The sequence below is a fragment of the Nicotiana tabacum genome, chromosome 15 (genome assembly GCF_000715075.1).
Source record: "Nicotiana tabacum cultivar K326 chromosome 15, ASM71507v2, whole genome shotgun sequence".
Lineage (NCBI taxonomy): Eukaryota > Viridiplantae > Streptophyta > Magnoliopsida > Solanales > Solanaceae > Nicotiana > Nicotiana tabacum.
In genome coordinates, this window is record NC_134094.1 from 75,423,008 (window position 1) to 75,447,165 (window position 24,158).

General features: G+C 38.9%; 1 protein-coding gene across 1 annotated transcript; it reads left to right on the forward strand.

The window, feature by feature from the left end:
* Positions 1 to 19,585: 19,585 nt before the first annotated feature.
* On the forward strand, positions 19,586 to 23,817 carry LOC107796149 (protein Iojap-related, mitochondrial). The gene is made up of 4 exons (XM_016618891.2): positions 19,586 to 20,009; positions 22,295 to 22,382; positions 23,210 to 23,319; positions 23,405 to 23,817. Exons 1-4 carry the CDS (start codon positions 19,701 to 19,703, stop codon positions 23,474 to 23,476), a joined length of 579 nt encoding a protein of 192 aa, XP_016474377.1. The 5' UTR covers positions 19,586 to 19,700; the 3' UTR covers positions 23,477 to 23,817.
* Positions 23,818 to 24,158: the final 341 nt, after the last annotated feature.

Genomic DNA, 24,158 nt, shown 5'->3' on the forward strand with positions numbered 1-24,158 from the left:
TTCCACAAAAGCGGATTTTTGACCGTAAAAGCGGCACTGCAAAAGCGGCTATTTGGACCACAGAAACGGAACCTTTGAGCAGTGTTTAAATTCGAGGGTTCCGACATATTTGTCATTTTTGGACTTTACAAGCTCGGATTGAGGCGATATTTTAGAGGGATTTCATGAGATTTCTTGAGGTAAGCCATTTTTGATTATTTTTACTCAATAATATTGAATAACCATTGAATTTCCCCCATAGATTTGGTGTTTTTAAAGTGAAAATTTGGGAATTTGACCCATGCATTGGAAAGTGAAAATTGGAGGTTTGAGTGGTGATTTGGAGTCGGAATTTGGTAAATTTGGTATGGTTGAATTCGTGGTTGAATGGGTGTTTGGATTTTGTAACATTTTTTGGATTCCGAGACATGGGCTCGGGGTTGACTTTTTGAGTTGACTCTTTGACTTTTGATTAAGAACTTAACATTTTCATATGGAATTGACTCTGATAGCTCGTGTTGATTGTATCGAGTTGTTTGTGGCTAGATTCGAGGCGTTTAGAGGCCGATTTTCAATGCAAGGGCTTGCTAGCAGAGTGATTCGATTTGCTTGAGGTAAGTGTCTTATTTAAACTCGGTTGAGGCACTAGTTGCCTGAATTGTTGTTATATCTACGTGCTATTGGGTGCGCACATGCGTGGGGATGAGCCCATGTGCGAGCACCGGGGTCATTTATTCATGTTCGGGTTGTGCTTGGGCTCTTATAAACCTAGATTTGACTATTAAACTTTAAGATCACATGTTGTAATAGTTTATTTGATCTATTTGAGCCATGATGAAGCTACATAGAGGTTAAATCCCTGAATGAACTTGATAAATGCTTTTTAGTGATGAAATTACCGACATGTGGAATTTGCATTTTCTTGATCATTTATCTGATTATTTGATTCCTTCCTCTACATGCCATGATATTGTCTGAGTAGGATATTTTAGAAACTGTGCACATGAGCACACGAATAATATTCTCACTAACTTGATGAGTTAGCTTTAAATAATGTTCTGTGCTGGTTTAAAAGGGCAGAACTACACCCGAATAGCTAGTATCCTCAATAATTTAAGCTTCTCTTACCTTGCCTTGTTTATTTACGATACTTATTTAGTTGGTTATACTCACACTACATTCTGCACCTCGTGTACAGATCCAGGTATTTTCGGGCGCGGTGGTTGCTGATCTTGGAGTTTTTACCTGTTCGGAGATTATTGAGGTAGATGCTTTGGCGTCCGTAGACCTTGACTCTCCTCCTCTATCTTTTAGTTTTACTTATACTTTTCTACCTTCTTAGATAGTGTTTTAGACTATGTTATTGTATAGATGCTCATGTACTCAGTGACACCCGTATTTTTGGAAAAGTCAGTATTCGAGTCGCAGTTGTTCATATCGGCTATTTATAAGAGTTATTGTTGTTAAAAGTGCTTCATCTTATTTTTAATATAGTAATGCCTAGTTTTATTGTGATTGTCGGCTTGCCTAGTTCTGTGATAGGCACCATCACGATATGTTGAGTTTAGGTCGTGATAAGTTGGTATCAGAGCCTAGGTTACATAGGTCTCACGAGACATGAGCAAGTTTAGTAGAGTCTTGCGGATCGGTACGGAGGCGTCTGGACTTATCTTCGAGAGGCTGTTGAACCCTTAGAAAAACTTCACATTCTTGTTTTCTTGTCGTGCAAATTTGTTGATTCCGGAAACTAAACTTCTGTTATTCTATTCTCTCATAGATGGTGAGCACACGTGCTACTGGCTCGGGCAGACGACCACCAGTACCACCATCTAGGGTCACGAGAGGCCGGGGTCGCAGTAGAAGCCGAGGTGCAGCTCGTACAGCGCCTGTAGACCCACTAGTTGCTCTAGCTTAGGAGCAAGTCCCAGATGTGGTTGAGCCGATGGGACCAGCTCATGCACCAGTTGTGCCCATTGTGATTCCAGGCCTTCAGGAGGCTTTGGTCCAGATATTGACTGTTTGCACTAGCCTTGCTCAGGCGGTTTCAGTTCAGGACACACCAGCCATTTCTCAGGCTGGGGGAGGTACTCAGACTCACGCCGCCCGTACTCCAGAGCAGGTAGTGCAGGGACTCCAGACACCGGGGGTACTTCCAACTCAAGACTTCTTGGATAGGTGCCAGCAGATTCTTTGCACGACGGGTATTCTGGAGACTAGTGGGGTCTCGTTTACTACTTTTCAGCAGACAGGGACAACTTTAAGATGGTGGGAGGCCTATGAGCGGAGAAGGCCAGTCGGTATTGCACCACTTTCCTGGCACGAGTTCTCCGTTTTCTTCTTGGAGAAGGTTGTGGCAATGACCCGCATGGGGCGTTGCGTAGGTAGTTTGAGCAGCTACGCTAAGAGGGCATGTCTGTGACCCAGTATGAGATGAGATTTTCAGAGTTGGCTCATCATGCAATCTGGTTGGTTCCCACTAAGATGGAGAGGATTAGAAGGTTCAATGATGGCCTCTACTATCCGTTGCATTTTGTTATGACTCGGGAGAATGCATCAGGTGCTAGGTTCAATGAGGTGGTTGATATTGCTCGGCGTCTAGAGTTGGTCCGCAGTCAGGAGCGTGAGGAGGGGGAGGCCAAGAGGTCTCGTGGTTCGGGTGTTTCTAACGGTGTTTCTTCTGGGGGTCAGTCTCACCACAGCATGGGTCTCCCTTATAGGCCCGCTCAGACAGCTCGTCCAGTTCATCGTGGTGCATCAGTTAGCCACATTTCTTACAGTGCTCGTTCGGGTTAGTCATCATTCAGTGCATTACCAGCGCATAGTTCTTGCCATGCCTCATCTACTCAAGTTTCTACAGGCAGTTCCTCGGGTTATCAGGAGCAACAGCTCCATTAGAGGAGGGGTTGTTTTGAGTGCGGGGACTTGAGTCATCTCAAGAGGGATTGCCCTAGACTATTGAGTGGGGTTCCACAACAGAGTTCTCGGCCGATGATATCAGCATCAGCAGCTACACCACCCGCTCAGCTAGCTCGGGGTGGGGCTCAGGCAGCTAGAGGTCGCCCTAAAGGGGGAGGCCAATCAAGTGGTGGTCATGCTCTATTCTATGCTATTCCTACCAAGCCAGAGGTCGGTGCTTCAGACGCAGTGATCACGGGTATTGTTTTAGTGTGCCACAGGGAAGCTTCCATATTATTTGACCCTGGTTCTACTTATTCATATGTATCATCCTATTTTACTTGTTATTTGGATATGCCCTGTGAGTCCTTAGTTTCGCACGTTCATGTATCTATGCCGGTGGGAAATACTATTATTTTTGACCGTGTGTATTGGTCGTGTGTAGTGACTATTGAGGGATTGGAGACTAGAGTTGATCTCTTATTGCTTAGTATGGTTGATTTCGATGTGATTTTGGATATAGATTGGTTGTCTCCATGTCATGCTATTCTGGATTGTCACGCTAAGACAGTGATGTTGGCGATGCCAGGATTGCCAAGGAGAGAGTGGAGAGGTTCTCTGGATTATGTTCCCAGCAGGGTGATTTCTTATTTGAAGGCCCAACAGATGGTTGGGAAGGGGTGTATGTCATATTTGGACTTTGTAAGATATGTTGGTGCTGATACTCCTATTATTGATTATGTTCCGGTAGTACGAGACTTTCCGGATGTGTTTCCTGCAGACCCTGCCAGGCATGCCACCCGACAGGGATATTGATTTTGGTATTAACTTGATACCGGGCACTCAGCCCATTTCTATTCCTCTGTATCGTATGGCACCAGCAGAGTTGAAGGAATTGAAAGAGCAACTTCAGGAGGTTCTTGATAAGGGGTTTATTAGGCCTATTGTGTCGCCTTGGGGTGCTCCAGTTCTGTTTGTGAAGAAGAAGAATGGTACTATGCAGATGTGCATTGACTATAGGTAGTTGAACAAAGTTACAATCAAGAACAAGTATCCTTTACCGCACATTGATGATCTATTTGACCAGCTTCAGGGAGCGAGGGTATTCTCTAAGATTTATTTGAGGTCTCGTATCACCAGTTTAAGATTCGGGACTCAGATATTCTGAAGACGGCATTCAGGACCCGCTACGGTCACTATGAGTTCCTTGTGATGTCTTTTGGGATGACCGATGCCCCAGCAATATTCATGCATTTGATGAACAGTGTATTTCAGCCATATCTTGATTCGTTTGTCATAATATTCATTGATGATATCCTGGTATACTCGCGTAGCCAGGAGGAGCATGCCCATCATTTGAGGATTGTACTACAGAGGTTGAGGGAGGAGAAGCCTTATGCCAAGTTCTCCAAGTGTGAGTTTTAGCTTAGTTTGGTGGCGTTCTTGGGGCACGTGGTGTCCAGCGAGGGGATTAAGGTAGATCCAAAGAAGATAGAGGCGGTCCAGAGTTGGCCCAGACCGTCTTCAGCTACTGAGATTCGGAGTTTTCTCGGCTTGGCTGGATATTATCATCGCTTCGTGGAGGGTTTCTCGTCTATTGCACCGCCTTTGACCAGGTTGAACCAGAAGGGTTCTCCACTCATGTGGTTGGATGAGTGTGAGGAGAGATTTCAGAAGCTCAAGGCTGCCTTGACCACAGCTCCAGTTCTAATTTTGCCTTTAGCGTCAAGTTCTTATACTTTGTATTGTGATGCTTCTCGGATTGGTATTGGGTGTGTCTTGATGTAGGAGGGTAGAGTGATTGCTTATGATTTGCGCCAGTTGAAGCCCCATGATAAGAACTACCATGTTCATAATTTGGAGTTGGCAACCATTGTTCATGCATTGAAGGTTTGGAGGCATTATCTCTACGGTGTGTCTTATGAGGTACTTACGGATCATCGGAGTCTCCAGCACTTGTTAAAATAAAAGGATCTAAATTTGAGGTAGCGGAGATGGTTGGAGCTGCTAAAGGACTATGATATTACCATTTTGTATCATCCCAGGAAGGCCAATGTGGTGGCCAATGCCTAGCGTAGAAAGGCGGTGAGTATGTGCAACCTTGCATTTATTCCGGTAGGTGAGAGACTCCTTGCATCAGATGTTTAGGCCTTGGCCAATCATTTCGTAAGATTAGATGTTTCTGAGCCTAGTCGGGTTCTAGCTTGTGTGGTTTCTCGGTCTTTCTTATATGATCGCATCATAGAGCGTCAGTATGATGATCCATATTTGCTTGTCCTTAAGGACACAGTTCAGCACGGGGATTCCAAGGAGGTTACTATTAGGGACGATGGGGTGTTGCGGATGCAAGGTCGGATTTGTGTGCCTAATGTCGATGGGCTACGTGAGTTGATTCTTGAGGAGGCCCACAGTTCGCGGTATTCTATTCATCCGGGTGCCGCAAAGATATATCAGGACTTGAGGCAGCAATATTGGTGGAGGAGGATGAAGAAAGATATAGTAGGGTTTGTAGCTCGGTGCCTAAATTGGCAGCAGGTAAAGTACGAGCACCAGAGACCGGGAAGATTGCTTCAGAGGCTTGAGATTCTAGAGTGGAATTGGGATCATATCACCATGGATTTTGTAGTTGGGCTCCCACGGACTTCGAGGAAGTTTGATGCTATTTGGGTGATTTTGGATCGGTTGACCAAGTCCGTACATTTCATTCCAGTCGGGACTACTTATTCTTTGGAGCAATTAGCTAAGATCTACATCCCCGAGATTGTTCGCCTTCACAGTGTGTCGGTGTCCATCATTTTACATCGGGGCACACAATTTACATCGTAATTTTGGAGAGCAGTGCAGCGAGAGTTAGGAACACAAATTGAGTTGAGTACAACATTCCACCCTCAGACAGACGGACAGTTCGAGTGCACTATTCAGATGTTGAAGGATATGCTACGCGCTTGTGTCATAGATTTCGAGGGTCCTTGGGATCAACTTCTACCGCTTGCAGAGTTTGCCTATAACAACAGCTACCAATCGAGCATTCAAATGGCTCCGTATGAGGCTTTGTATGGGAGACGGTGTCAGACTCTGGTGGGTTGGTTTGAGCCGGGTGAGGCTAGGCTATTGGGTACTAACTTGGTTCAGGATGCTTTGGACAAGGTTAAATTGATTCAGGATCGGCTTTGCACTGTGCAGTCTAGACAGAAGAATTATGTTGAACGAAAGGTTCGTGATGTTGCTTACATGGTGAGGGAGAAGGTACTACTCAGAGTTTCACCCATGAAGGGTGTTATGAGGTTCGAGAAGAAGGGCAAGTTGAGCCCTCGGTATATTGGCCCGTTTTAGGTGCTTGAGAGGATTGGGGAGGTGGCTTACAAGCTTGCATTGATGCCTAGTCTATCGAGTGCTCATCCAATGTGTCATGTATCCATGTTCCGGAAGTATGTCGGCGATCTGTCTCATGTTTTGGACTTCAGCACGGTTCAGTTGGATGGTGATTTGATTTACGATGTGGAGTCGGTGGCCATTTTGGATCGGCAGGTTCGAAAGTAGAGGTCAAAGAACATAGCTTTAGTGAAGGTACAGTGGAGAGGTCAGCCAGTCAATAAGGCTACTTGGGAGACCAAGCGGGAAATGCATAGCAGATTTCCACGCCTATTCGAGACTCCGGGTATGATTCTAGACCCACGCGAGGACGAACGTTTGTTTAAGATTGGGAGTATGTAACGACCCCGTTGGTCGTTTTGAGTGTTATAGCCTCGTTCCCTCATTTACTAATTATTCTATGCTCCATTATTGTTATGTGACTTGTCGGGGTGGTTGGTTTGGTTCCGGGAATGTTTCAAAATGAATTGAGATATTTAGTCCCAAGGTTGAAAGTCTAACTTGAAAGAGTTGAATGGATGTTGACTTAGGTGTAAATGGCTCTAGAATGGAGTTATGATAGCTCCGTAGGGTGATTTTGGACTTAGGAGTGTGTCCGGATATTGATTTGGAGGTCCGTAGGTGAGTTTGGCTTGAAATGGCAAAAGTTGAAAAATTAGAAGTATGAAAAGTTGAGAAGTTTGACTGAGAGTTGACTTTGTGGTTAACGGGCTCAGATTTTGGTTCCGAAAGTTCGTTGTGTCATTTATGACTTGTGTGCAAAATTCGTGGTCAATCGGAATTGATTTGATAGGTTTCGGCATCGATTGTTAAAGTTGGAATTCATTAGTTTTCATTAGGCTTGAATTGGGGTGTGATTTGTGTTTTTGATGTTGTTTGATGTGATTTGAGGCCTCGACTAAGTTCGTATCGTGTTTTAGGACTCCTTGGTATAATTGGTTGAGGTCCCGGGGGCCTCAGAATGATTCGGATGGGAATCAGATTGAATTGTGGACTTAGAAGTGCTGAAGTTGGAACTTTGCTGGTGTGACCGCACCTGCGAGGGATTGATTGTAGGTGCAAGCTCGCATAAGTGAGCAGGGAATCGCAGGTGCGGGCTTGAAGATATTGTCCAGTGGTCGCAGGTGCGAAGGAATTTCTGCATCTACGAGTCCGCAGATGCGGATTATTGGAGGCAAGGCTAGGTCCGCAGAAGCGGTCGATATCTCGCAGAAGCGCACCTGCAGATGCACAAGATTTGTCATAGGTGCGCGAGGTCGGGAGTTGTGTGTTTTCCGCAGAAGCAGATTTTTGACCGCAAAAGTGGCTATTTGGACCGCAGAGGCGGAACCTCTTGGCAGTGTCTAAATTCGAGGGTTCCGAGATTTTTGTAATTTTTGGACTTTACAAGCTCGGATTGAGGCGATGTTTGAGAAGGATTTCACGAGATTTCTTGAGGTAAGCCACTTTTGATCATTTTTACTCAATAATATTGAATACCCATTGAATTTCCCCCATAGATTTGGTGTTTTTGAAGTGAAAATTTGGGATTTTGACCATGTATTGGAGAGTGAAAATTGGAGGTTTGAGTGGCGATTGGAATCGGAATTTGGTAAATTTTGGTATGGTTGGACTCGTGGTTGAATGGGTGTTCAGATTTTGTAACTTTTATTGTATTCCACGGCGTGGGCCCGGGGTTGACTTTTTGAGTTAACTATTTGACTTTTGATTAAGAACTTAGCATTTTCATATGAAATTTATTCCGATAGCTTGTGTTGATTGTATCGAGTTGTTTGTGGCTAGATTCAAGGCGTTTAGAGGTCGATTCGCGAGGCAAGGGATTTCTAGCGGAGTGATTTGATTTTCTTGAGGTAAGTATCTAATTTAAACTCGGTTGAGGCACTAGTTGCTTGAATTGTTGTGATAGCTACGTGCTATTGGGTGCGCACATGCATGGGGATGAGCCCATGTGCGGGCATCAGGGTCATTTATTCATGTTTGGGTTGTGCTCGAGTTCTTATAAGCCTAGAATTTACTTTTAAGCTTTAAGCTATGATATCTCACATGTTGTAACAGTTTATGTGATCTATTTGAGCCATGCTGAGGCTACATAGAGGTTAAATCCCTGAACGAACTTGATAAATGCTTTTCAGTGATGAAATTGCTACACTTTGCACATTCCTACATTTTAGCATGTCATTTATACCAATCCAGGAGCATCGGAATCTTATTTCATTCATTATATACATGTAAACTATTAATTGCTTATGTATGATATGTTTGGACTTGAGGCCAGTGACTATGCCGGGCGGGTTATGTTATTGGCACATGAGTTGTCCATGCAGCACGTGAGTTATCCATGCGGATCCATATATTGATATTTTTGGCACGTGAGTTGTCTATGCAGCACGTGAATATATTGATATTATTGAGACGTGAGTTGTCCGTGTCGAATGTGAGTTGTCCGTTCATGTTCTATTGTTAGCACATGAGTTGTCCGTACAGCATGTGTAATTTGCATTTTCTTGATCATATATCTGATTATTTGATTCCTTCCTCTACGTGCCATGATATTGTCTGAGCAGGGTATTTGAGAAACTGTGCACATGCACACACGGATAATCTTCTCACAAAACTTGATGAGTTAGCTTTAAATATTGTTATGTTGTGGTTTAAAAGGGCAGAACTACACCGGAATAACTAGTATCCTCAATAATTTAAGCTTCTCTTACTTTGCCTTGTTTATTTATGATACTTATTGAGTTGGTTATACTCACACTACACTCTTCACCTCGTGTGCAGATCCAGGTATTTTCAAGCACGGTGGTTGCTGATCTTGGAGTTTTTACCTGTTCGAAGATTAGTGAGGTAACTGCTTTGGCGTCCGCAGACCTTGACTCTCCTCCTCTACCATATACCAAGGGCCTCCCAAACCTCTCTAGTCAAGGTCTGCGGACGTCAAGGACTACGAATTCGGCAGCATCTCCCCGGTAACAAGGGCCTCCTCCAATACCATATACCAACAACAACAACCAGAGAAATCCAGTAACATATAAATATCAACAACAAGACACCATATAACAACAACAAGTCACAACTACTTCACGAACGACAAGCTCTGATTGGAATCCGTATAACCTATATCACCCCTTATAGACTTCTTACTTTAACTTAACAGTATCATTAACATGATAATGAAGTCATTCATCAATGATTCCAGCCTTATACCATATATTTATAACAAAGGAAACAATCCACAACTCCAATTATCCTCAATTAGAAACTTTATTCACTAGTTCATGTCTAATCCATCCATATAACTTAATCAACATCAAGATAACCTTAACCACATTAAAGAACACAATAACATACCTCCTATAGTAGCTTCAAGTTAAAATCAAAGGTATATTTAGCTTGTAACAACCCTCAATAGCAATAAAACACCATAGAAGTGACTTAAGCTAATCTTCACTTCCAATCTAAAGTTTCATATGTTTCTTTCACCAATTCACTTGATAAACATATAGACATGCATAACAACAGAAACCATATCATAATCAAGTTATTTTTCCCATTTTCCAGCCATTTATAGTTCATGGAAATAACCTTTCCTAAACAGTCCATTAAAACCCATAACATCTCAAATTATTTCAAGTCTCCTCTTGTAGTATTTTGCTCAAATAATGCAACCAACACCACAACCAACATGTAGTTAACCTTAACCACCATCAAAAGTATGTTAAACATACCTTAGGAAGTAGATAAAATTCTAATTCTAAGCTTAACTTAGTTCACCATCATCCTTATTCACATCACAGCACCATAGAGGGGTTATTCTTCACCTTTGGCTAACTTTGATGTTGGATTATGGTGTATTTTTTTGAAATTTGTTTGGAGCCTTGGGGGAACTATTTGGGAGGGTTTGGAGAGTGTGAGGATGGATGGAGGTCGAAAAATTAGCAAAGCGCATCTCAAAAACGAGATAAAAACAAGTGAAGGTCCATAGGGGCTTCCTGTGCAGTCTCGCGAAAATGTGAATATCTCTCTACTCTGATGTCGTATTTACAAATGGTTTAATAAGTTAAAAACTAAACTTGTAGATATTCAATATTGTAGGTGGATCATCCAGTATTTCCAAGTATAATGGGAGAAAAGTACAGCTACATTTGACCTAATGTTCAGCACATTTATGAATGTAACTTGTGATGACCTTTGCCAACTTTTGTTCCACAACTCGCTTGACTTCAAAACATAAAAAACAACTATCATACGACTAACATAACTCATAATAAACCTCATTATCAGGTTAAGCACCCTAGTCTTACCCCAAAAGTACATGTTATAACATTGCCAACTTGTCGACTTTTGACGAAACTTGTTTTCTTCAATTTATTTAGCTTCTAAGCCTTCCAACCCTCTTGATACTTGTTATTCATGATCTTAAATATTTGTAAACTCCAATTTAACATGATTAACTTACTTTATGTACTTTCAAAGATGATCTTATTTCTTAGCTTACATCAATTAACTTACGACGTACTTTTTACGTGCGAAAATATGGGGTGTAACAGCCCGAAAGGAATCACATTATAGCAATATGTGCCGAAGTTCGTTATGAACGAAGTTTTTTCCTGATCCTCCGGGTGCATCTTGATTGGATTGTACCCAGAATAAGCATTGAGGAAACTCATTAACTAATGCCTGACCGTCGCATCAATCATTTGATCAATGTTTGGAAATGGGTACCAGTCTTTGGGGCACGCCTTATTTAGATCCTTATAGTCTACGCACATGCGAAATTTGTTTTTCTTCTGTGGAACTACTACTATGTTAGCTAGCCAATCAGGATACTTTACCTATCAGATTGAACCGATATCAAGCAAATGAGTTACCTCTTCTTTGGCGAATTTGTTTCTGACCTCGGCAATAGGGTGTTTTTTCTGCCTCACCAGAGGGATGTTATGATCCATGCTTAGTTTATGCATGACCACTTCTAGGGGGATACCTGTCATATCTGCATGCGACCATGCAAAAACATCAACGTTAAATTTAAGAAATTCTATGAATCTTGACCTGAGCTCAGGGTTTAGTCCTGTCCCCAAATGGAACTTCCTCTCCAAAAAGTTTTCAAACGAGGCGACTTGCTCAAGTTCTTTTGCTGTGGATTTTGTGGCATCTGTTTCCTCTGGTACCTGGAAATATCTTGGTACCTATTAGGATTTCGATGAATCCTCCCTCTGGTTCACTTCGTTTGGCTCTGGAGAAAGCACCGGTTCCTGTAATTGCTATATTGCATGCTCCTTCCCTTTGCTACTGGAAACTGAGATTGCGTTCATATCCCTTGTTGTTGGTTGATCTCCGTTTATCTGCTTAATTCCCTCTAGAGTGGGGAATTTTAAAAGTTGATGATATGTTGATGGTACAACCTTTATCTCGTGCGGCCATGGTCTTCCAATAAAGATATCGTAACCCATATCGCCATTTACTACTTCGAAAATGGTCGTCTTCATTACCCTTTCGGCATTTATGGGCAACAGTATTTCCCCTCAGGTTGTTACGCTCACCAAATTAAACCCGATAAGGAGCTTTGTGGCAAGAATAATGCTTCCAGTTAACTTGGCTTGTTCTAGCACTCTCCATTGGATAATATTGGCTGAACTCCCTGGGTCCACCAAAACACATTTAATTTTAAAATCCAAAACATTTAGAAAAATTACCAGGGCATCGTTGTGTGGCAGCAGTAGTCCATCTGCGTCTTCCTCCATGAAAGTAATTTCATCCTCAGCGACTTCCCAGAGTCTCTTTCTGTGGGTTACCGATACCTTCGTCTTTTTTTTTTCGCTGAAAATGTCACACCATTGATCTCGTTTCCCCCAAAAATCATGTTGATCGTCAGATGAGGAGGATCTTCTCCTGCTTTCGAGGGTTCCGCTTTATCACGGTTGCAGTCGTAGTTGTTTTTAGCCCAGTCTCTTAAGTATTCTCTGAGATGGTCATTTTTCAACAATGTCACTGATCCACTCCCAATCCACACTCAACAATGAGTGGAAGAGGTTGTTGGAAGAATAGTACCCAACTATGAGTCGGGCTCGATTTTCTCAGGGAGCTAACAATAGGTGTTAGAGTGTATACTTGATGCGTGAAGTCGAAACAACTTAAATACACTTCCAATCAAATTGGTTTGCAATTTACTTCTACAAACTACACTATCAATGCTCAATAAGAGAAATGAAACTAGAAAGTGACTAACTATTTTTGGTTATTTTCAAATAGGTAAAAAGCCTAGGGATGTAACCTTTGCCTAGGTGTTCGCCTAATGAGTTAAGTACGTTAACACTTATTTTATTGACCGGGGTGTATTATAACTCTCAACTCTAAGTTACCCACTCAACACCTCTTGGTCATAGAGTGATTTTGCCCAATTTGGCTTTCTCAAGCCCAAATGGGTATCAAGCTAAATAGTTGATATGAGCTCAAGTCCGGTTTTTCCTATCTCTAGTTCAAACCCTTTAATTAGGCTAGTCATTCTTAACTTGCCCAATTTCTTGTTAGCTAAGTTTTCCTAGACTAAGTCCCTCTTTCTCAAGTAAAGACCAAGTCAAAAACGAATGAATCAATGTTTGCAACCATTAATTCTAAAATTAAAGTATGAACAAGGCTAAATAACAAATACTCAATCATAAACAATCATTAAATTAAATACCCATAAGGTTTACATACTAGGGTTGGGTCACAACCCTAGTAAATATCTAGCTACTCATAGTAGAAAATGAAGAAAACAAAGAAGAAATACTAACTAAACTCATAATATAAAATTAAAATGATAAACTATGATTTTTTTGTCCCAAAATGATCACAAATTTCCCAAAATAGTAAACTACAATGGCTACAGCTGAGAAAACTCCACAACTTGACCTAAATATATGATTCCTGTCTATTTATAGTATCTCAAAATTCGCTGACAAAAATGCCCCTCAGGAGGTTCTGCGGCCGCACAATTCCATGTGTGGTCCGCACATTGCTTGAGTTTGTAGGGGAATGGATTCTGCAGCCACACAATTTGGTCTGCGGCAGCAATTTAGCTTTTGCAGCCGCTCAATTCATGTGCGGTCCGCACTTCAGGCAAGGCTTCATTCTTGGTCATTTTGCATACTCTCTGAACTTTTTGAATTCTTGTTAATGCGGACCATGTTCTGCGACCGCACAAATTGTGTGTGGTTCCACTTCTCTTCATTCCATCTATGAGCTTCAACAACAGGTTTGTGGCCGCAAGGAGAATTCTGCAGGCCGTACTTTTGGTATGTTGCACCCCTTCTTGCCTTGTGAGTCAGAACACTCCTTTTTGAGTTGGATTTCTTTATTTTAGCCCAAATATCTAACATTCCTGCAATTTGCACACTTTCATTAGATTTGGGAACATAAATCAATACTTACAGACTAAAACAAAAGTAAAAAGGTGCCAATAAGTGGTCAAAATATATATTTATCAATCGCCACTTTCTCACGTAAATACCGGCAGTCCCCAGTCCGGTGGCCGTTGGTCCCATGGTATTCACACTACAAATTTAGGTCCCTCTGACTAGGATCGAATCTCATTGGCTTCAGGAACCGTGCTTCCTTAATGTTCCTTATAGCCGACACCGGTTCTACTACGCTGACATTGAAGTTGTATTCGGAAAGCCTGGGGTAGGAGGAGTCTCGGGAACCCGATATCTCCTTGTCCTGCAATGATCTGTTATTCCGGCCGCAAGCAGCTCTACTATCGATAGCGAATCTATCCGTCGATCGGAAACCTCTGCCGCATCCTTCAGCCCTTTCATAGGGCAAAAACCGACCTCTAGAAGACTGCCGGTTTGTGTCGAAATCATGCTTTGATTTCTCCTTATTCTTCTCCAGGTCCCGACCCTTGGTTAACGCCAGGAAACCGAGCTGGTCATCCTCAATTCTTATCTTTGACTCGCACCGGTTGTGAACATACGCCTATGTTGTTGCCTGGAACTCGAGCAGACTTTCTTTCAATTTTCGAGAAATGTCGGAGCTCCTCGGATTTAGCTCTTTAGTAAATGCTTCAGCTGCCCATTCGTCTGGTACGACCGGTAGCAGCATCCTTTCTTTCTCGAATCTGGTCACGAACTCCCGCAATAATTCAGAATCTCCTTGTGCAATCCTGAATATGTTGCCTTTCGGGCATGTGCCTTTCTGGATCCGGCATGGGCCTTGATAAAAGAATTTGCGAGCATCTCGAAGGAATCTATTGAATGCTCGGGTAAAAGCAAATACTATGTCAGAGCCCCTTTCGTAAAGGTCTCCCCGAATTTCTTCAGTAAGACTGACTCAATCTCGTGCGGATCTAAGTCATTCCCCTTCACCGCCGTTGTATAAGTGGTGATGTGCTCCTAAGGATCTGAAGTCCCATCATACTTCGGCACGTTTGGCATATTGAACCGCTTTGGTATCAATTCTAGTATCGCGCTTGGTTTGAACGGCAACTGGGTGTATTTCTTTGAGTCCAGTCCTTTCAATACTGGTGGTGCATCCGAAATTTGAATCATTCGGGCATTTATTTCCCTCATAAACTGCATGAGTTCGATTTTAAAGGGATCATTCTCATTGTTGTTACCAGATCCGCTATCGTTCCCCCAGCCCTGTCGAAGCCGACTTCGCCCCTCGGAGGCGTTGAAATCGAGATAAGACAACATAAATCTTGGTTCCGGGAGCAGAGCTTCCGGAGGCAATAATAACGATCTTAGTAAGCAAGAAGATAAAATATTATTGAGCTTTAAACAGTATATAGCATAAGTTTGTCAGAAAATTTCTGTCCCCTACAATTGTTGTTGAACTCACTACTTATAGTTGCTCCTATGGAACAAGGTCCTAGAATCAAGCCCCTCTTAAATGACAATTATGGGGGCCATTGAAGAATTTATAATGGCAGGCTATGAATGACATATTCTCTATAACGGGTTACGTACTTAATGCTATAGAATATTCTCCATTAAATGTTACCCACTGACAGACATTTATTTTGTCATTATGAGCAACATTCCCTTCGGGAACAAACGAGATTGCTGCCCTCGGACTTGATTGCCATTTGCCTCGCTTTTCATCTGCCTTTGGCTCCACGTGACGCTTTATTATGCGAGCATTTACTATGAACATATTTTACCCTTTACACATAATGGATAATAAGTTTAGTAACCTTTCTCCATCCAATGTCCATGTTAGCCTATTAAGTGATGTGATTTTGAATGAATATGATATGATAAAATATATGGAATATGATATCCCGTACGCGTGTATATTTTTATTTTTACCTATTATATATATTTACTTAAACAAACTTTAATTGGTAATACTACTTTACTAGTATTTATTTTAATTTGTAATTTTTATTATATTTGAGTTCGAACTTTCACATTAAAAGTTGGAATACTGATTTGTTGACCTCTTGGTTGTTTTCGAGGAAACCTTGATCTGAAATGAATATCATGTTATATATTTATCAATAAACTAGAAATATTCGTATTTTTTTAGATATTAACTCTATGAAGTTACCAAATTATTAGTAAGTTTTCAAACATAAGAATCTATATATCTATATAAAGGAAGGATAAAGAATACCGACTTGACACCTCTCTTTGGTTATGTAGTACTTATCCTCTTTCTTACTTTTTATTTTTTTTGCTTTTTTCCTCTTATTTTTCTACTAAATATATATTTTCTTCTTTAGAGAAAGAATGAAATGGTTGCAATAGGTTTGTTGTATCTTAGGCAGTTACAATATGATGAAAATTATATTAGTTGCAATTAAAGTTGTAACAGATGCAATACCCACCCTTTTAGGGAAGACGATACGACTCAAGTTTTTTTTTTTCTCTTTAAAAAGAAGTTCCATCAATTATTATAGATGTACCTTGCCTTTAGCGTGCATCAAGCACCTCTCTAGAAGAGAATGTTGCTTCGTCTTTGATTATCCAAAAACAATACTTAATAGTTAATACATTATTATGATGCAATGTACGTTTATAACTAATTTTTATTACAATTAGTGCACTAATGCTAATTATATTACAACAATTGCTCAGTATAAGTTATTAATTCTATTCATATTACTCAACTTAAGTTACCAATTGTATTGGTTACTATAAATGTTTATCGACATCTTTTCCGTCACAAAACTTTCTTCTCTTTATCAATGTTTGAATATTCTATTACACGATTGTTCTGTTTTGTGTTAAACAATTTTAAAACTTGCTAGATGAATAATTTTTAATGTTATTGGATTGTGGTCCATTATTAACAAAGAAGTTGTGGAACCCCAAAAGGCACAACACTGACGGCTAAAGCAACTAGACAATTGGAGAAAAATAGATATTTAAATTATAAGGCCGAATTGCTATGTATCTAATAAATCTTTTGCATGCAAAGTAAGCAAAGAAGGTCAAGACAATCTTGGTAAAATCACATTGAAGTATTGCATATGTGAAGAAGGAAAAATTATAAGAGCTTAGGAGACAATTCGAGTTGGCTCAGATGAGACCAACAGAGTTTGTCAAATAACGTTTTACAAGAATTGAAGAAATTGTCGAGAGTGTAAGGACCAATGGAGAAGTATGAAGAAGAAGTTAAAATTATTGAAAAAAATATTGCAGCCTCTATGTATAAAATTTCACACAAAAACAATAGTTCTTAGGGCTAACATGGATCTTAACACCTCAAGACTTGGTAATTTAGAAGGTGAATTGGTGACATATAACATGTCCCTAAATCAAGAAGTGTATGAGATCACCGGATCAATAATATATGCATGAAAAAGTAATCATGTTGAGAAAAATTAAGAAAAAATAGTGCAAGTTTAAAAAATAAAGGAAGAGAAAGAAACTTCTATCTAAAAATTGGAGAAAAATGAGCAAATAAATAATAGAAGATTGATGACAAGTACCCAACAATTGAAAGTCGGAGAGAAAGTGTTCCAAGCCTCCAACAATTGAAAGTTGAAGAGAAAGTGCTTCAACAATTAAAAGTTTGAGAGAAATTGCTCCAACAATTGAAAAATTTAAGAGAAGTGCTTCAACACTCTCTATAGAAAGATCCTCTTTTTTTCCTCCCAAATGTTCTTTCATTTTTAAATCTTTTTGGCTGTTGATTAAGGAATCTACAAGTGACGGTATTTGAGGGAGTCAAATACAAGCTTGATGAGAAGCTCATCGGTAATATATACATATTTTATTACTTTTAATCTGTTGCATGCTCGTAACTATAGCGTGGATTCATGTGTACTAATAATTTTGCCTATTGTTTGGTGTAAAAATGCCATCTTTTTTAATTTTAGGAATGATTATAATAAAGTGAATTCTCTTTATGTATGTAGAATATAGAATAGGCGTATATGAGTGGTACGAGAAATTAATCAAGAAAGTACTAATTTTTTTGAAATTTTCCATAAGATTGGTAAGAGGAGGATCGTTGATTTGGTTATTGATAGAAGGATAATAATTTCTGGTTTTATGGAGGAATTGAAGAGTATGAAATATTAGAAATAAAAGGAGAAAATAAAAAGAAAGAATTTTTTTTTAAAATGTCATCGGAGAAAAAAAAAATTCAAAAATGTCAAGGTAATGGGAAATATTAAATGCTAAACCATTTTTGCTCTTTTTCTTTCTTTTTTTCTTTTATAGAAGGTAAGGAAAAGTAAAATAATACTTGGATATAGATTTATTAAATTCCTAAACTGTGAAAATAGAAGTATTTAACTTAAACGTATCTACTAGAAATCTCAAGAAAACAATTGAAATAGAGAGTCAAAATCAAGTGTCTAATGTCGGCAACTCTTTTAATATTTCGGTATTAAAGAAAAAAAACTATGTCGTTAATTTAACATATTCACTAGTTATTATATAACAAGTTGCGAAAATATAATTAATGGGTTGTGGATTATATCACACGTTGCTAAGATATAATTAATGGGATGTGGAGAAAAAGATTAACTGTAGCTATTTATCTTGCTTATTACTCGCCTTTTGTTTACGTGGATTTTTTGGGACTTAAAGCAAAGAAAATTAATAAGTAATGTTTAAGCACCCTACGTTATGATATTTTTTCTAGGTAGATTGTCATCGTTACCTTTTAATTGTTAAAAGTGGAGTAATATATAATTTAAAAAAGTAATTTTATGCAATATAACTTCTACGTAAATTTAGTTTTTTCGGGCAAAATGTAGAAGTGTCAAACGAGCAAAACATCGACAAGTTAAAATAGGTTGAACCCATAGATCAATTCAACGTGTCAATATTATTTTCGCTAAAATAATTAGACGACTCATCATACGGTAGGAACTCACTTATTCGAGAATTTAATTTATGAGTTTGCGGTAACAAAATATTTACACTACTAGGCTACTATTGAGTAATTATAAGTAAATCTCTTAATAAATATTGAGTAATAATTTGATAAAATCGATAATTAACTATCAGATATCAAAGTTTACTAGTAATAATACAAATAATGTAAAATTTACATTGTTCATGTATATAATTTAAATACTTTATTGTAACGGTAAAAATTTATTTGCAACAGATGTTTACACCAAGCCTAATTAAGTTAAATCATAGAAAATAAACTAAAGTCTATTAGGAATTTTATTTTTAATAAATAAAACATTAAAAAAGAAGCCAGTAGAGTCATAATAACCCAACTACTTCTATCTTACAAACTCTTAGGGTTGCCAAATACCTAACTTGCAATCATCATCTGTATTTTATTTCCTGTAATCATATTGTAATAGCATATTTGTTGTATCTTGTGGCTTGATTATTATGTACTGAAGTAAAGATTCATAGTTCTCAATTCTCATCCTCTCCTTCACCCTTTCTCTAAGTTCTAATCCCGTTTCTTTGTCAAATACTTAGGCAAAAATGCAAAATCTTGTCTTCTTCTTATACAATAGTTATACTAAAAAACAAGTATGCGAAAGCCATTAACTTGAAAAAAAAAATTTAATCAATAAATTTTACTAGCACTAGAATAACCATAGTTAGAATATTAAGAAAGAAGGAGAATTTGTGCCACTTCAAGTTTTCTGATTCATGGCAATGGTTTTTTTTTTTCTTTCTCCTATTTACTAGACATTATCGTTAGGTGCATAGTAGAATAGATAGCTAGATATTAAGTATATTAATTAATTATTATAGTAAATTATCATGTACTACAAAATAAATGAAAGCTAACTATGGTTAAGCACTAACTGTTGTAGCTAACTAAGTGACAAGTGAATATCAGATAAACAAATTGATATTTTAGATAAATTAGAATGAGGTTAATCAATAATGTAGAATCTAATCATTCAAAATTTATTTAGATAAAAATAATACAGCCAAATTCTCCAACTCAAATTCAAAAGAATAGAAAATTTCCTTCTCATAAAGGGTTTTGGGTTTAGCTGTATTCATTTCACGGTGCGGCAGAGCAGTAATCCCATGTGGTCGGTTGTAAGATCTCGAAGCTTCTCTTCTTCCCCTGCAACACAGCAACAATGGAAGCTAGGGTTTTCAATGCTCAATCGCTCTCTATCGTCCGCCGCCGTCAATGACGGCGACGTTGAAGAAATCCGCGGCGGAGAGTTACTGAAACTGGAAGAAGTGGAGACAATCCTTAAAGACGTTAAAGCTGATAACGTCAAAGTTATTCCTATACCTAAACACGTTGATTTTGCGGATTTCATGGTTGTTGCTACTGGTCGATCGGCTTGGCACGTTCGGAACATTGCTCAAGCCCTAATTTACAAGGCAGGTTCGTTTTCCTTTGCTTGCTATTAATAATGTGAATTTAGCTACTAGAAATGTGGAGATCTGTTTCAGTTTCTTTTTCATTTATTCAGCGATTAGTCTCTCTCTCTCTCTCTCTCTCTCTCTCTCTCTGTGTGTGTGTGTGTGTGTGTGTGTATAGATAAATTTGGTGGCTGGCTAACTTGCGCGCACTGGATAATCCACTAGGTATCTCAGCTTCCACTAGCATAGTCTATCAAGGTTTAGACAGATGGAAAAAAATCACCTAGTTTTTGTACTTTTATGGGTATCCTGGTCTTTCATGGTCCATTACAGCCACATAGACCGCTAGGCAACACCTTGCTATTGAGAGGATGATAACTTTTATGGCTTATAAAGTAGCATACCTGGCACTTGGGGTTGTTTGGTTTTTTTTTTTTTTTTTTTTTTTGGGGGGGGGGGGGGGGCACCGGTGTTACTTACACAAATATCCCAGTTTTGTTCCCAGAAATAGAAAGTTCCCTGTTCTTATTTTGTTTGGGTATTTTGAGGAGAAATCTGTTGAGTGTTTGTTATTTTATTCGTCTAACTTTACCTACTGTTGTCTGTCAAAGGAAATGGAAAACTGAAAATGCATTAAACTGTCATGCCCTATCAGAAAACAGATATTCTTGTCATTTTAAAATTTTAGCTTGGGTAAGGGGTGTCTGTTCAATTATTGGTTTTCATTTTGAAGCTTGTGAAAGGCTTGGGTGAGAGGAGGTATAGCCACTGCAAAGGAAAAGGCTAGCAAAGCTGAAGTTCCTGACATAGCTCTATTGTTCATTCTGCTGCATTGCATGTCTCATCTCAGTGCCTGCAGGCAAGGCTGAATGCTAGCACACGCCTCTGCGTCTGAGAGAAAAAAAAAAGATAGGACCTTTACTTCGTTCACTTCCATCTTAAAGGACATTACCTTCACACGATTCACCATATTATAGCAATTTACTGCATATTTCAGGGGAGGAGTTTGTCTGTAAAAGAGAAAACAGAGACTAGAAAAGGGGAAATATTAATGTCTATTCCAGATTGTGGACTGGGAAAATGCATGCAACAGCACAACTGAAAAAGAGAGATGCAATCCTGGTAACCTTCGGATGGAGAGGCTACAATTCCGCTGGTGGAACCTGGAATTGTCTCACTGTAATATATACTGTTTTATTGAGCGGAAGGATGTGCGACAGATAAAGATGAAGGAAGATGAACTTTCTGGTGTCCTTGTTAGGTCAGTTGAGGAACCTGTTAGGTGACTGATAATGGGTATTGAAGCCTAGGTATCAATGTATTCCCAAAGAAAAGAATATAGTGCCTGTGATTAATTTTAGCTGCGATCTTAGTATTGAGCTTGCAATCTACCAAGAAAGCGGTGGGATCTCGTGACAGTACAGGAATGAAAAGCAAATAACAGTCAACATATCAGATTCACTAGACCAGACATAGGATTTTTGGTAAAATGAATTGTCAACTATGGGCTCTTGAAAGAATATACATTAGGAGTATCTACCTGTGGTTGACTCCTTGAAACTTGTTACTTACTAGAAAAGGAGTATCTACCTGTGGTTGACTCCTTGAAACTTGTTACTTATCACAAAAGGAAGATCTACTTGTGTTGACTCCAGTGTTATCAACGGCGAAAAGCGCAAAAAAGCTCTACGGTCTGTTGGGGCTTTAACCGCAAATAAAGCGTGGGCTTTAATAAAGAAAGACACAAATAGAGAAAAAATACTAATATGGATGTGTAGTCCAACACCAATAATATAAGCACGAATAACAAATATATGGACAGAAATTTTTAAAAAAAAATGATAAAGTGAAATATCAATTGTTTAGTGTCCGTTGTCGCCTCTTCAGCATTGTGCTTATTGACAAGGAAAAGTATGCCTTAGAACCTTGATGACGACATTGAAGTGCCCGCTAGGCGAGGCGAAGCGCTCAACATGTTTTGCACATCGCTTCAAGGCTTAAGCACGCCTTTGACAACACTAGTTGACTCCTAGAAACTTTCTATACATGCCTTTTTGCCAAGCATCTCATATAGCTTTGATGTGTTATCTTATCCAAAGAAAAATGAATCTGGAAATAAGTTCTGTGCATCTTTATCGTTCAAGGTTAGGAGAACTTGTAAGAACGGTTTATTAGGAGATAAACTGTGAAATGAACATCAATGCATGTTTAGTGTTGAACTACTGTGAATAAATATTTTAACGATTTTACTTGAAGAATCATCTTCCTTTTCTATAACTTCACTTATTTTGTTTGATGAACAGGTTAAACAAAAGCAGAAAGGATCAAAGAGAATGTTGTTACCCAGTGTGGAAGGGCAAGAAGGGGGGAAGTGGATTGTAATCGACTCTGGTATTAAATTCTTCATTTTTGAAACACTATCTAGGTAATTTAAAGAATTTTGTGGATCTGGATTCATAAAATGTGATAAAGCATTGTGCATTACGTGGTTATTTATTTCCGAGGATTCATTCAGGTAAATTCTGAAGATGGTTCACTTTTTACAAGAAAGATCTATCTGTAGAACTTTTTGAAGAGCTTTTGCAACATAAATACATGCTTGTAAGTGTTCTTTGTCAGAGGGAAAAGTAGTTTCCCAAGTTGCTTCAATTGGTGTGGTCCATCAAGGGTTCTGCGCTTATAAGAGTTCTTGATTTGATCATATAACTTTTAAATTCTATCAATTTTTCATGCTTTATGACACTTCATTAGCTTCTAATCGCTGCCATTATGACAGTTGTGATATTTGTATTAGTAAAAGAATTGATTTCCATGGTTTGTTGATCTAGTTTAATAAGGGTATCCTCTAACATTAATTTTGGTGCTATATGGACGATGAACTGTAATCTACAATCATTTTCTACCATCTCTCATGCTGTTACTCAGCAGTAAGGTGCTCCGTGGCTGGATTATGATTTCCATTATATAAGTCAGGTTGATACTGACTTGTGCTTATATTTTGTCTGATGTACATGTACCAAGTTTGCCGAAAATACTATTTTCGGCCAATTGAGAGTGCTACCTTCTGTAATCTGATAGTGATGAATTGCATAGATCAATATGAGTGAGTGCAGGAAGTGATTTTACTAGTCGTCAATTACGAAACTTGTTAGTTCTCAGATTCTGCTGAACTCTTTAGTATTCTACTATCAGTTGTTGATTTTATTTAACTGCAATAGGCAAATTAGTAATCCATGCACTTGATGAGAAAGTGAGAGCATACTACAACTTAGAGAGGCTTTGGAGCACAGATGCATCAAACCAGGACCATGGTCTTGTCCAGGGTCAGGTAATTATTTTTAGTTCCTTTACGATTGTTGGGCTGAATAACACGTCATTTCAAATATCCTTATCGGAAATTTACATTATGTTAGGATTTGGACAAGGCATTTTTGAAGGTTCGCCCCAAGAATAACTCAAAAAAACGTCCATCAACAAGTGCCTGAGCTACAAGTTACAGCATGGAAAATCAGATCCTTCATGTTGGCTGGCAGATGCAGCCTTACTATGGAAGTAGCTTCTTTCAGGAATAGCGGAGGATTAAGTTGGAGATGTTATTAGTAGATTTCCATTGCGAGTTCGGAGTATGACTTTTATAATGGTACCTGTGTAACCTTTGAGGTGTACATTTTCATTGTATGTTACTGCCTGTCAGGTCGTGATGTTTTCTTGTTGATGAAAACATTGGCTTGGTACAAGCGGAACTAAGGTCCATAGCAATGTTCAATCTTCAAACTATTTTTCTAAAGTTCTTTTTTTTTGGCTTAATATAATACTATTAACCTGCTATAAATCATTTGCAGATAAGACATGTAACCTGCTATAAGCCTAATAATATGACATTGCAGAAAATGTTTGAACTGTTAGTATTCCATTTATTAGACACCTGGTAAAAAACTCCTCAACTGGCAAATCAAAGACGCCAGAGCACAAAATGCTATGTTAAATAGGAATAATTCCAAGATGGACAAAGTACTGTGAAGTGTTACCTGGTCGTTTTGTTTAAATACAAGTTAATATGTCGGGATTATTTATGTTGTGATTAGTTGTATTGGAATTATGATGGTATTAAATATATTGGTATTATTTTTTATTAATTGTTTGGTATATTGTATTAAAAATTCTGAT